This window comes from Alosa pseudoharengus, unplaced genomic scaffold (genome assembly GCF_046254945.1).
Source record: "Alosa pseudoharengus isolate Yale_2024_CS ecotype anadromous, Long Island Sound unplaced genomic scaffold, YU_APseudo_1.1 YU_APseudo_1.1_scf_6, whole genome shotgun sequence".
NCBI lineage: Eukaryota > Metazoa > Chordata > Actinopteri > Clupeiformes > Clupeidae > Alosa > Alosa pseudoharengus.
Genome location: NW_027468848.1, coordinates 24,033,109 through 24,045,880, shown reverse-complemented (window position 1 = coordinate 24,045,880; position 12,772 = coordinate 24,033,109). Strand labels below are relative to the sequence as shown.

The window sequence follows — 12,772 nt, the reverse complement described above, 5'->3', positions numbered from 1 at the left end:
GTAAGAGTGACTGCAAAAGACTGCGCTAGTTATTGGGTAAGACTGCATGCCTTCAAACCCTCATCAATATTTAAACAGTTCCCCACCCCACACTTGCTTTCAATGACTCAAGCATCAGAGTCATCTACAGTACATCGCTCTGTATGTCTCCCCGTCACACTTTTTACCTTCCCCTCTGTTGTGAAGTGAAGCAAGTCTTTTGTTTTACATATATATATATATATATATATAAAAGAATAAAGTATGTTCCTTTTTAAAAACCATATAGTGACTCTCTCACATAACACAGTCACATAAGATAGAAAGCCTGTCTGAAATCCATTCCGCAGCAGAGATTTGTGTGACTACAGGAATCAAAATGCTGTCGTCTGTAAAGCGCTCTGCATCGATCCGCACCATCAGTGTGAGTTTTTTGCTCCGAGTCGCTGTAGCCTGATTCCCAAACAGCAGCAGATGCAGAGGGAAGCTATAAATAAGCAGCTGCAAGTTGCTGGCTCGCGCTCGAGATGTTCGAGAGAGAGAGAGACAGAGCTCTCCTGAGTCCTCCGCCTCACGTCTGGCTGTGGGACAGGCAGCGCGGACGTGGTAGACGGCAGATTGTACCGCTGGAGATCCGCAGGGGGCGCGGAGCCGAACTGGGCTCCTGGCTTATGTAACCCGGTTGGAAATGTCTCGATGACTAAGCGGCCCTCTAATGGCTTCACTGACTCTCGGAGTATTACCTCTTGTGAGTGATTATCTGAGAGTGCATGCACATGTGTGTCAGTATTTGTGTGTGTGTATGTGTGTGAGAGAGAGTGTGTGTGTGTCTGTGTCTGTGTGTGTCTGTATGTGTGTGTGTGTGTGTGTGTCTGTGACTGTGTCTATGTGTGTGTGTGAGACAGAGAGGGACAGAAAGAGTGAGGGAGGGAGAGGAGAGAGAGAGAGATTAGACAGAATTAATGTGTCATGTGAAGGATGAGTATGTCGCTGCTCTGGTGCCCTTGTCTGTACTCTCATTAATCAGAGCAGAAGAATTCAGACTACCACAAACACTAGTCCACACACACACACACACACACACACACACACACACACACACACACACACACACACACACACATCCAGATCTACACATTCACACACACACACACACACACACACACACACACACACACACACACACACACACACACACACTCAAACACACACACACACACACACACACACACACACATACACACACACACACACACACACACACACCGATCCGGCGGTATACTCCTCTCCCTCTGCATCCTGGGTCGCAGGCAGCCGCTTTGAATGAGTGCCGCAGTCTTCAACCTTCAGTTGGTGACAACATGAATGAACATCCCCTTGTCTCCTCCTCTTATGTGTGCTACTCTCTCCTCTCTCCCCTCTCTCTTACAGTTTTTTTACACACGTTTTCAAAACTCTGTGTCTATTTTTCAAAACTCCACACACAAAACCCACAACTGCTCACACAAAATGCAAAATGCCCCAAATCTCCAGCAAAATGACACACAACATTCAAAATGTCAAAAACACATGTTTAAAGCAAACATTCGCCTCACATTACAAACACTTTTGTCATAATATGACATTTTGGATACATCATGTACACACTGTTGCTCAAAACCTAAAGCCCTTCTGTCTTAGGCTTTCTATATGTATTTCCATACAAGAGCGAAAGTTACGGTATCAACATTTTTACTGTGTATTTCAAAGAAGTTGAAATACACAGTAAAAATGCAAGCAATATTGAAACCAAAAATAGTGATTTTTCCCAAATAATTTGCTGTTGTGAATACAGTATTTTACAGCAAACAAGAAAAAAAGCAAAGAAGAATACAGTGACCACCAGATGTACATGGAGTTTTGAAAACACTGATTTTGTTTTTTTCTAAAGACAAGTGTGTGTGTGTGTGCGTGTGTGTGTATTGTGTGTGTGTGTGTGGGTGTGGGAGGTGGGGGGTCGTGTACAGTATGTATTCATAGGCCTATAGACCCTTTCAACTGCAGAAACAAACAATTCTACAGTAAGGCATTTCTGGAGGCACAGAAAAATGTATTGAGCTAATGTTACTGTAACATGGGGACAAACAAAAATAGAGTAAAAAGACAAATTTTACATACAGTAAAGTCAACTTTTTGTAGAACATTACTGTAAGCTAAAGTCCGATTACTGTAATTTTCAAAGTATCTGCATTGGTTCTGAATATTTCAACCGGAAATCCGCTAGGAGCAGATTGAAAGGGTCTATACCTATATAGAGAGTATATCTATTCATAGACCTATACTAAGGCAATGATTGGATGGTGTTCAGTAAAGTAAAGAGTGTTTACACATGTGAAGAGAAAGAGTGAAGCACTGGTGATTTAGTGTGGCATTTTGATGGGTTGTGTTTGAAGAACGAAATCAAGTTACTTCCTGTTAGATTTTTGTGTGTTAGGTAGAAAAAGGTGTGTGGTGTTTTGCAAAATGTGTTTTAGTCAATTGAAAACTGAGTCAAACACTGAGAATTAGTGTATGGTTTTGCAGATTTGGTGTCGGGTTATGATGTTTGGAGGACATGTTTAGAAAATTGTGTAACAAGCAAAGATTTAGTGTGTAAGCAGTTGAAAAAAACTGTAATTTACTCCTCTCTCTTTCTCTTATTTGTCTTTTCTCTCTTCTCTCTTATTTTCTCTCTTGTCCGGTCACATCATGTTTAGATAAAAATTAGTTACTTGAGTTTATTCACTGCAAATCATGCTTAATGCATCCCAGAAGCGCCAGAAGATTAACAGCTGTTCAAACAAAGACATTGCATTGGACAAAGCAAAGAGGCTATGGATTTATTCTCTGTTAACTCCTCACTCCGCACGCCAAATTTCAGGACAGCACTGACTACTGACTTCTTCTCGTCTCCTACTGTATTGTGAAAATCTAATTTGCTGTAGTCAAACCGGTGCCTATTGGTGTTAACCCAAAACCTCTCTGAGCAACCAGCCAATCTCCCGAGAGGAAATATGCCTTTTGTGTCCTAGGTCAGAGGTCATGGCACCATGCATTATTTATTTAACACACACTGATGTGGAGGAACCTGGCTCGGGATCGATAGTTTTCAACGGAGATGCGGGATTGGGTCTTCTCTGTTAGTCAGAGAGAGAGAGAGGGAGAGAGAGAGAGACCGGTGACAGTGCTTTGGTGCCAGTGAGATAAGTCCCTCTAAAAGGCTTTTTTGCCCGACTGACATCGGCTCTGGCTGTCAATCACAGCGGTTCATCTGGTGGGTTTGTAAGTTTTATCCCAGTGACAAACAGTTGATCCAGATTTGGAGAGTGTTTGCACTGGGAGGTCACGGGCTGGTGCTCAGCAGTGCTGTTTATATATTTATTTCTCTGTTTATTATTACACAAAGACATGCACCGTCATAGGGGAACTGATAAATATAATTTAAAATACATACAGTACAAGGATGTGTGTGTGTGTGTGTGTGTGGTTTACCAGACTGAGTTTGTTCTCATTTGTGTTTTACAGGGCTGGGCTGGGGCTCCCTGACCTGGCTTACTGACATGAATCTTCTGACCCACTGAGGTAAGCCCATAGAAAGAGTAGTACCAGACAGTAGGCAGACACGCACGCACACACACAGACACACACGAACACACATGCACACACACACACACACACACACACACACACACACACACACACACACACACACACACACACACACACACACACACGTGCATACACGCACACACACACACACACACACACGCACACACACACACACACACACACACACACACACACACACACACACGCACGCACACTCAGTAAAGGCTTTTCAAAATAGGCCTTTGAATAACTAGATTGGAGTTTCATTTCCTTCACGCTTCCTGGATCCTGGTAACAGATGTTTCTGGTTCATTAACCAAGATGTATTTTCTGTTTCGAAACATCTACATGCATGGTTATCAATCTGCATTACAGCAAGAGCTGTCCAGTTAGGATTTTAAAGTTTTTTGTGTATAAGGTTCTGACCGACAAATCAGAGTGTCAGAGTTATCAGATGCCGTGTCAGACATGCAATCCCTCAACAATAATAAGTATATTTAAAAAAATTGAATCTTCTGAGGTTTTCATTAATCCTGGTTCAAGAACCATAACCTACTGCACTATATCCACACTAGAGTTTTACAGCTGGAGAGAAGCTGATTGCATTGCATTTTTATAGGATTATTAAATGCCAAGAATAGCTTGTAATGCATTGCACTGCATGTATTTGACATTTGACACGCTTTTCAGAGACAGGGGGGAAGGGTCGTACAATCCCAGTCAGTCTCTGAGGAGAGAAGGGATATAATGGCAGGCTTTGCCACTTTCATCCATCCATCCATCTATCCCTCCCCCACTGGTGCTCTCTTCATCCCTCTTTCTAGACCCCCACCCTCTCTCCATCCCCAACACTCACTCTCACTCTGCCCATCTTCATCCATCCTCTATTCCTCCCTTACATGTCACTCCATCCATCCATCCATCCATCCATCCATCCATCCATCTATTCCTCTTGACCTTCTCACCTTTACTCTTTGTCTCATCAGCTCTTTTATGTGTCTCTCTTCACTCTTCACAGTTTATCTCTCCTTTCCCTCATGCATACTCTTTCATCTCATTTCTCCATACCCTCATCCCATCTCGCCATCTCCCTGCCTTCTTTTCCTGGTCCTTGTCTTCCTTTCTTCTCTGCCCTATTTCCCTCTCTCTTTCTGTCTCTCTCTCTCTCTCTCAGTTCTATCTCCCTGTATCTCCATCATCTTATAACCCTGTAGAGAGCGAGAGAGAGAGCAGCTAAAGCAATTTTAGCTGCTCTGACTGGGCAGTGGGCACTGGGTCATATCCTTGTAACGGAGGCTGCATTCCTTGTCTCTTATCTAGCCGACCTCCTTGCCTTTGGCTGACTCTGAGCATAGTAATGGCTGCTGGCACCAAACCAGTAAACCAGGAATGGATTTCAGTTGGGGAGGGGTGGTGTAAAGTCGCCTGGTGTGGAGTGTTTTTTTGTGCATAAGCCACATGTGTAATAGATTAAACTGGCAGAAGTGTTTGTTTGTGCTCCACTTTTCTCATAATAGCGACGATTAGCAGAGTCAGTTTTGATCGGAATCAGACCAAGGGCGTACTGTTGGTTTTTCACCGAGTGTGTATGTGGCTGTGTTCATGTGTATGTGTATGTGAGTGGACTCAACCCCGCAAGCTTGGACAATGTGTTTGTGGCTGAGGCCGCTTTTCAGCGGCGCACAAAAGGACCTTAGGCCCCCTAGAATGAACCTTTTGTGTGGACGTTCACCAGAATGGACCACACAGAGAGCCCTGTACAGTCTCCACATTATTTTCTCCCTCTCTGTCCCTGCGTCTCTCTCTCTCCCTCTCTCCTTTTTTCAGTCTTGTTATCTTTCTTGCTCTTTATCTCATTCAACTTTGAACTGCCTCAGTCTTAGACAACTGTAAATTCCACGCCCAAACCACAGAAGACAATGTTAATTTCACAGAAAACAGAAGACTTACAGCTAGTGGACATTGAACTCTGTGATTGACAGTCAATACCACCTGCAGTAACCAACTGAAAATGTGCCCAGTGGCATTGGCAACAGGGCCCCATAACCCATTAAATGTGTTGGCTCTGGGCAATTCTATGCAAAACTGTCACGTCCATAACGCCAACTAAATACCATGGTATTTCATGTAAAGTTTTTCATGTAAATTCTACAACCAAGAAGAGTGAATGCTCAAATTTCAAGTAATCATCATTCACATCATACCATACCATGGCATTGTGTTGGTGTTATGGACGTGACAGTTTTGTGTGGAATTGCCCATCCATTGGCAAGTGATGTGTAAAGTAGCTTTACTCTTTTGTTTCCACCTCCAGTGTGTCCTGATCGAGGGAATCTGCTTTGTAATCCTCCATGATGATGCACAAGGTGAATATACACATCACATACACTGCACTGAGATGATACTGGGGGATTGGTTGTAATTGACTGCCCATCTTGTCCCCAATGACTTTCCTATGTGGACATGTATTTATATTTTATACATTTGTTCATGTCTCATTTTTGTGCATGACCTTGACCTTTGACCCCTTTTATGTTTTGGTGAGCAGCAGCCAGCCATTACGTCACCCGGAAGTGTTTGCTCTCTCCGGGGACCTCATGTGCCAGGGTCACCAGCGGTTACCATTGTGGTGAGTGTCAGCCACTTCCTGCCAGTATTGTTATCAAAGAGAAATAAACATTTAGTAGGATATTGAAAAAGGATGCAAATGCACTTACTAGTTTGTAAGTATGCACATACTGTATAACCCATTTATGTAGGCCTCTATGAACATAGAGTAAAACGGGGAACAGAGCACCCGTGTATGTTTGCATGCATGTTTATGTTTTTGAGCATTTGTGTATGTGTGTGTGTGTGTGTGTCCCTGACAGAGAGTGCTGTACAGCATTCTCCCTTATGCCCCAGTTCTATCTTCAGGCCCTGTGAGAATTCCCCATTGCAACACTACTGTGCGTTTCAACCTCTCTCTACCCATTTTTGCTTTACCCACTCCTCCTTCCCTCCTTTTCTGTCTGTCTCCGCTCTCTCTCTCTCTCTCTCTGTCTCTTGCATTCTGTTTATATTTCGCCCCAGGCTAAGATGGACGATCAGGTCATCGGGTATAAGGACCTGGCCGCCATCCCTAAAGACAAGGCTATACTGGACATCGAGCGGCCGGACCTTATGATGTACGAGCCTCACTTCAGCTACACGCCTTCGGAGCTCTCGGAGTGCAGAGAGGTTTGGGACTACTTACATTCTGCATCAAGCTGTTCGCTTACTGTACGTCTGACGTTAGAATGACATTATCCCCAACAGAACCCTCCATAGGGCTGTAGAAAAAGCATGCTTCCGAAGAAATGATGATTTCGAAAGAACTGTGTGGGTGTGCATGGTCGTGTGGTCTAAATCTGAACATCCTCACTGCTGTAACAGATTCATTAGAGTGGCACAAGAATAGCAAGATGGGCTGTATTGTAGAAACATCTTCTGATGAGCAGGTTTGAGGATTTGTTTGATGATTTGAAATGGATGTGATTGAACACAAATAGTATGCTGGCACTGAAACTGAAAATCAAGATGCAAAAGCATAATTTTTTGTTTATATAAAGGTGCCAGCTTGCAAGGCGAGCCAAAAAAAAGTGCATTTCTGCGACTTATTTTGCTGGTTGTTACCATGGGTACATCCAGTTTCTGAAACTACAGGGTTGTTCTTTTTATACACTTGCAGCTCTTATGTAAGGCAACACTGATGCAGTATTGATGCTGCGTTTACATGTGAAACCCACAGCCATGCATTTCTGTACCATACTATACTCAGAGTTCAGTGAATGTTATTTGTGTGCTGTGTTAAGGCCTGACTCGCACAGACCAGTGGTCAACACTCTACGGGTCCCCTACCTCAACTCTCTGTGTGTGAAACATGTATTTGACTGTAACTGACATACAGTATGTAATGTATAGGTACATGCAAATGTACTGAATATATGGAGGGTTGCCAGTGAGAATAGAAAAGAAAACGTAGTTAGCACAGAATAGAGATAGCGAATAGTTAAGGTTCCGTGTTCAATGCTGTACATTTCTTTTTCTTTAATTACATTTCTTATTATTTGTCGTTCAGTGCTCAGCCTTCTTTTAGTAAATGCTTCAGATCTGATTCTGAACGATAGAGAAATCAAGGGCATGTTTGAAGAGGGCTGGATGGAGTTTGGCTTCAGTGATGATAAAGATTTTCCAGAGTGTTGTCCCTGGTGTCCTGTCTGGGTTTTCTGCCGGCCTGCCAAAGGGGATTCCTCTCCTACTCTCCACACTGGGGAAATGTCAATACTGTTCAATAAGGATGTGTTAAACTGACAGTCAGATCCAAGATCCAGACTCTCTCTCTCTCTCTCTCTCTCTCTCTCTCTCTCTCTCTCTCTCTCACTCACACACACACACACACACACACTCACACACACACACACACACACACACACACACACACACAGAGAAAAGTTATTTCCCTGTTGCCCTTTGTAATGAAACTGTTACGCTCCATAAAGCCAGTAAATCTGTCTTCTGGAATTTCTGTGTCTCACTAACTCTCTCTCTCCTTTCTCTCCCTCTTTCCCTCTTTCCCTCCCCTCCAGAGGTCCATGTCACCTCGCTCCATCTCCCCACCACCATCTCCTGAGGTAAGATGGATGGACTTTGTCTTTGTGTGTGTGTGTGTGTGTGTGTGTGTGTGTGTGTGTGTGTGTGTGTGTGTGTGTGTGTGTGTGTGTGTGTGTGTGTGTGTGTGTGTGTGTGTGTGTGTGTGTGTGCATTGTGTAGTCTGATTGTGTAGTTTTCTCTTTTTCCTCTTGACTATTACCCCTCTTCTTGTACCTTCTCTGGGCTCCTAATTTATGTGTCAATTGGCATTCATGACTTCTGTGGCAATACCGAAGGGCAACAGAGTCTTTTTCAAGAGGCTCTAAGAACCTTCAGTGGCTCTGCCAAAGATGCGGCAGAAAGTACCTGCTTTAGAACTGTTTACTGGACTGCTACCCAGCAACTCTACAGTATAAATCCTGGGGGATAACTCGTGGGTTAACCAGTGTTTTTGGTGACTCTGGTAGACTCTGCCCAAAGACCCCAGGGACTGGCTGGAGCAGAGTACCTCTGGAGGCTCATCCCCGGCCTCCACCACGCAGACCAGCAAGACCAGCAGGAGCTCCACCTCCTCCACCACCAAGACCCCCCAACAGCAGCACTTTCACAGGCCAGGTGACAGTCAATCGCATGCAGGTCTGGCCATCATACACATTTATTGCATGGGCAATATGTATAATGTAATAGCTGGGTACCCCTAAGCTATTCTTGCATGATTCCGAAAGAGTCTCTAATTTTTGTCATCGTGTGTGTTTATACAGAGAACGGCACCAATATATACAAGAAGCCACCCATTTACAAGCAAGGTACAGCGTTTTATTTAAGTTCTTGGAACAGTAACATTGGATTATTTGTTGAAAGTTCAAGCAATAATTTGTGTGTGTGTGTGTGTGTGTGTGTGTGTGTGTGTGTGTGTGTGTGTGTGCAGATGTATCAGCTCATGTCCCACAAAGCAAGCACATTGAGGATCTGATCATTGAGTCCTCCAAGTTCCCAGCAGCTCAGCCCCCAGATCCCAACCTGCCCTCGAAGATAGAGACAGACTACTGGCCCTGCCCACCCTCGCTGGCTGTTATGGGTATATGCGTCTTTCTCTCTCTCTCTCTCCACCCCCCCTCTCTCTCCCTCTCCCTCTCTCTGTCTGTCTCCATCTCTTTTTTTTTCTTCCGTCTGTTAATCACATTCTCATTATCCCATCAGTCCCCTTCCATGTTTGTTCTCCCCTTGTCGTCAGTGTTCCATATTCTCTGTGTTTTGATTCTCTTCTCTTCTCTTCTCTTCTCTTCTCTTCTCTTCTCTTCTCTTCTCTTCTCTTCTCTTCTTTTCTCTTCTATTCTGTTCTATTCTCTTATCTTCTCTGCCGGTGCTTCAGAGACGGAGTGGCAGAAGAAGAAGTCACAGCGGAAGGCCGAAGAGGGGAACGAGGAGGACGAGGAGTATGACGACGGGGATCTATCCGACGACTTGTGGAGTGTGAGGCTGATGCAAAAACAGGAACTCAATAAGGTAGAGTTGACGAGCCACAGGAAGGTGGGCAGACAGACTGGACAGACAGAGGTGCAGAATGGAGGCTCTAAATGTCCAGATTAGTGCACTAATAGACTGTGGCTATGACAGCTACAATACCAATATATACCATTTACTTCAATCAAGGGGAAAAAAGAAAAATACAGAATGTACAGCCTTGTCATCATCTAACAGTAACAACTGTCAAACACTGCAGTTGTGAAACAGGAAGGAACCTTTGTGCATTATTTATTAGCATATCACACATCAAAAAATGTAAAGGGATCCACATCCGTCTCGGTGTGCTCCCCCATCTCAGTGCCGGATTGACTGCCTGTGGCACTCTAAGTGGAGCCAACAGCAATGGCATTCATCGGGGGTCCATATCAGATTGCCCCCAAAATGTCCAAGGGACATATCCAGTTTTCACTCTGCGCTTCAGTTATCGATTCCATTGTTAAGGTGGAGCCTCATATGGGGTTGTGGTTTTCTGTTTTTCTTTTTCTTTTCCATTGACTCTCACACACTCTTGTCTACCTGTCACTCTGAATCATTTGTATTTTTGCTCCTTCTCTCCCTGTTTCTCTGTCCTTTTCTCTCTCTTGTTCTGTCTCCATGGCTTTCAGATCCAGTCAAACTTGGGTAAGTTGATCCTGAAGGAGGAGATTGAGGGAGGTGCTCCTATACGCCGGAAAACCCGATCTCTGCCTGATCGAACCCCAGTGCAACTAGGTGTGTGTGTGTGTGTGTGTGTGTGTGTGTGTGTGTGTGTGTGTGTGTGTGTGTGTGTGTGTGTGTGTGTGTGTGTGTGTGTGTGTGTGTGTGTGTGTGTGTGTGTAGATGTAGTGTAGTGTGTGTGTGTCTGTGTGTTTATGCTTGCATGTGTGTGCATATTTGACAATACTGTACATGTAGATGCAGTTATACACAATATGCATTTTGCTTTCATGCAAGTCATCAAGACATTATATTATATGACAGAGACATTACATTAGTTGTTTATGTTTTGTGCACATATTCTGTAGGTCCTATTTGATGTGATTGTTGTTGATTTCTATGTGCCAATACATGGCTAAATGGCTTACACTGATTTGTTGAGGCTGCGTCAGGCTCTGTGACAACCAGCTGTCAATCACATCTCAGCCACAGGCAGATGATGAGCATGGAGACTGGCAGCCCTAGAGATGCTCCGTCCAGACACAAAATAAATAACAAAGTCAGCTGTTCTGCATTACACCCAGCAGATAGGCAGATGAGTCTGCATAGGCGGACATTGAGATTGCCCACAGCTGTCAGCAAGCTGTCAGAGGCGTTTGAAACTGATAGGTGCCAGGAAGTCAAGGTTCTGTGAGTTTAGGTAAGGCTTAGGAATCCATTCATCAGCACTAGAATGTCTGCATTTCATGTTTTGTGAGATGCTGTGAATTTTGGCCCAGTGGTAACAATTCTGGGAAGGTGCCATGCAGGGAAGCTGTATTTTATTTCCCCATATTGCCATCTAGTGATTATAGGGTGCTATTGCAAGTCTAGCTGAAAAATACCAGCTGTGAATGTTTGGAGAGAGCAGCTTTGTTGGCAAACAGAATAACTACAGCCTGCCAGCTTTCACCAGTATCTATCACAGTAGATGAGCGTGACCATTTCTGTGTTGTGTTTCTTTTACAGGGTCCAAATCCACCTCTTTCACATCACACGACAGAACCAGTGGCCTGGCACGGGTAAGAAAGAGAAAAACAAGAGAGAGAGAGAGAGAGAGAGAAAGACATTTAGTAAATGTACCTTTAATTGCAGTCCTTTCATTGTTTTGGGTTTGGCTTTATTTGATATGGCTGATGTTCTACAACGGCAGTACTTTAAATGATCCTTTCTGAGAGTCTGTGGTTACTGCCTGATTTTTTTTTTGCTTTTTTAAAAAAATCTTCTGGCCTCTGGTGTCCAGCTGCAGTCTGCCGAGTTCTCCTCTTCCCCCAATGCTGATAAAAATGGACAAGGTGAGTTTGCCTCACCAGTATTTCTGTAATTAATATGAGTGTAGTTTTAAGGATTGAGCCTGTGTATTGTTAATATGTTGCGATCAGCATTGATAATCAATAGTCTATATGTGCGGACAGTTAGAGCAGTCTTGTGAACTTAATAAGCATCTTCATGCATTATATGTATGTGCAAAACTGGTTAGCCTAGCTTTAATTCTGTTTGTACCCTTTTTTCAACAGCTTTTCAGGTAAGTGTTTTCATTGGCTAATGGAATGCCTTGACCCCACCTTGGCCCCTTGCATCCATCTGACTATCAGTGCTGAGCCATTTGGGTGTGTGGCCACTGACTAATGATGTGTGAGTGTGTGTGGGTGTGTGTGTGTGTGTGTGTGTGTGTGTGTGTGTGTGTGTGTGTGTGTGTGTGTGTGTGTGTGTGTGTGTTTGTGTGTGTGGCCACTAACTCTAATGCCATGTGTGTGTGGGGGGTGGGGGGGGGTGGGGGGTTGGTGTGTGGTCACTGACTCTAATGGCGTGTGTGTGTGTGTGGCGGCGAGCAGAATGGAGTCGCCTCCCGGGGGAGAATGGACAGAGGGAACTCACTGCCCAGTATGCTGGAACAGAAGGTGAGAGACACCAACAGGAAATAGCTCAGTCTGATCAGTTATAGGCCTGGAAAAAGAATGAAACTGATATATCCTGTGTGTGTGTGTGTGTGTGTGTGTGTGTGTGTGTGTGTGTGTGTGTGTGTGTTTATGTGTTTATGTGTTATGTGTGTGTGTGCGTGGGTGGGTGGATGCATTTTACAACCTTAGATTTATCCCTATGAAATGCTCATGGTGACCCAGAAGGGTAGAAACAAGCTTCCACCCGGAGTGGACCGCACAAGACTGGAGGTAGAGTTTCACCACCAAAAGCCACACCCCAAATCTGTTCCTTACTTCCCGATGGCCACAAATGCATGTCATAGTGCTTGTCCAGATATGGCATTAAGATATTTTTCTCTTTAGAGCAACTTTGAGATAAATGAACAGGATAGCATTTTTTATTTTGTTCTTTGGAAAACATTCTGAAAACA

General features: G+C 44.1%; 1 protein-coding gene across 1 annotated transcript in view; it reads left to right on the top strand.

Annotated features, from left to right (window-relative positions):
- The window catches only part of LOC143106857 (dematin-like), an 88,749-nt gene that overhangs the window by 72,782 nt on the left and 3,195 nt on the right, over positions 1-12,772 (top strand). The window contains exons 2-15 of the mRNA XM_076271334.1: positions 3,523-3,579; positions 5,921-5,972; positions 6,155-6,235; positions 6,679-6,825; positions 8,214-8,258; positions 8,685-8,832; positions 8,979-9,023; positions 9,146-9,295; positions 9,590-9,723; positions 10,350-10,455; positions 11,389-11,441; positions 11,663-11,714; positions 12,223-12,320; positions 12,510-12,590. Coding sequence (XP_076127449.1) covers positions 5,958-5,972; positions 6,155-6,235; positions 6,679-6,825; positions 8,214-8,258; positions 8,685-8,832; positions 8,979-9,023; positions 9,146-9,295; positions 9,590-9,723; positions 10,350-10,455; positions 11,389-11,441; positions 11,663-11,714; positions 12,223-12,320; positions 12,510-12,590 — 1,155 coding nt within the window. The 5' untranslated portion in view covers positions 3,523-3,579; positions 5,921-5,957. The remainder of the gene's footprint in view (positions 1-3,522; positions 3,580-5,920; positions 5,973-6,154; positions 6,236-6,678; positions 6,826-8,213; positions 8,259-8,684; positions 8,833-8,978; positions 9,024-9,145; positions 9,296-9,589; positions 9,724-10,349; positions 10,456-11,388; positions 11,442-11,662; positions 11,715-12,222; positions 12,321-12,509; positions 12,591-12,772) is intronic.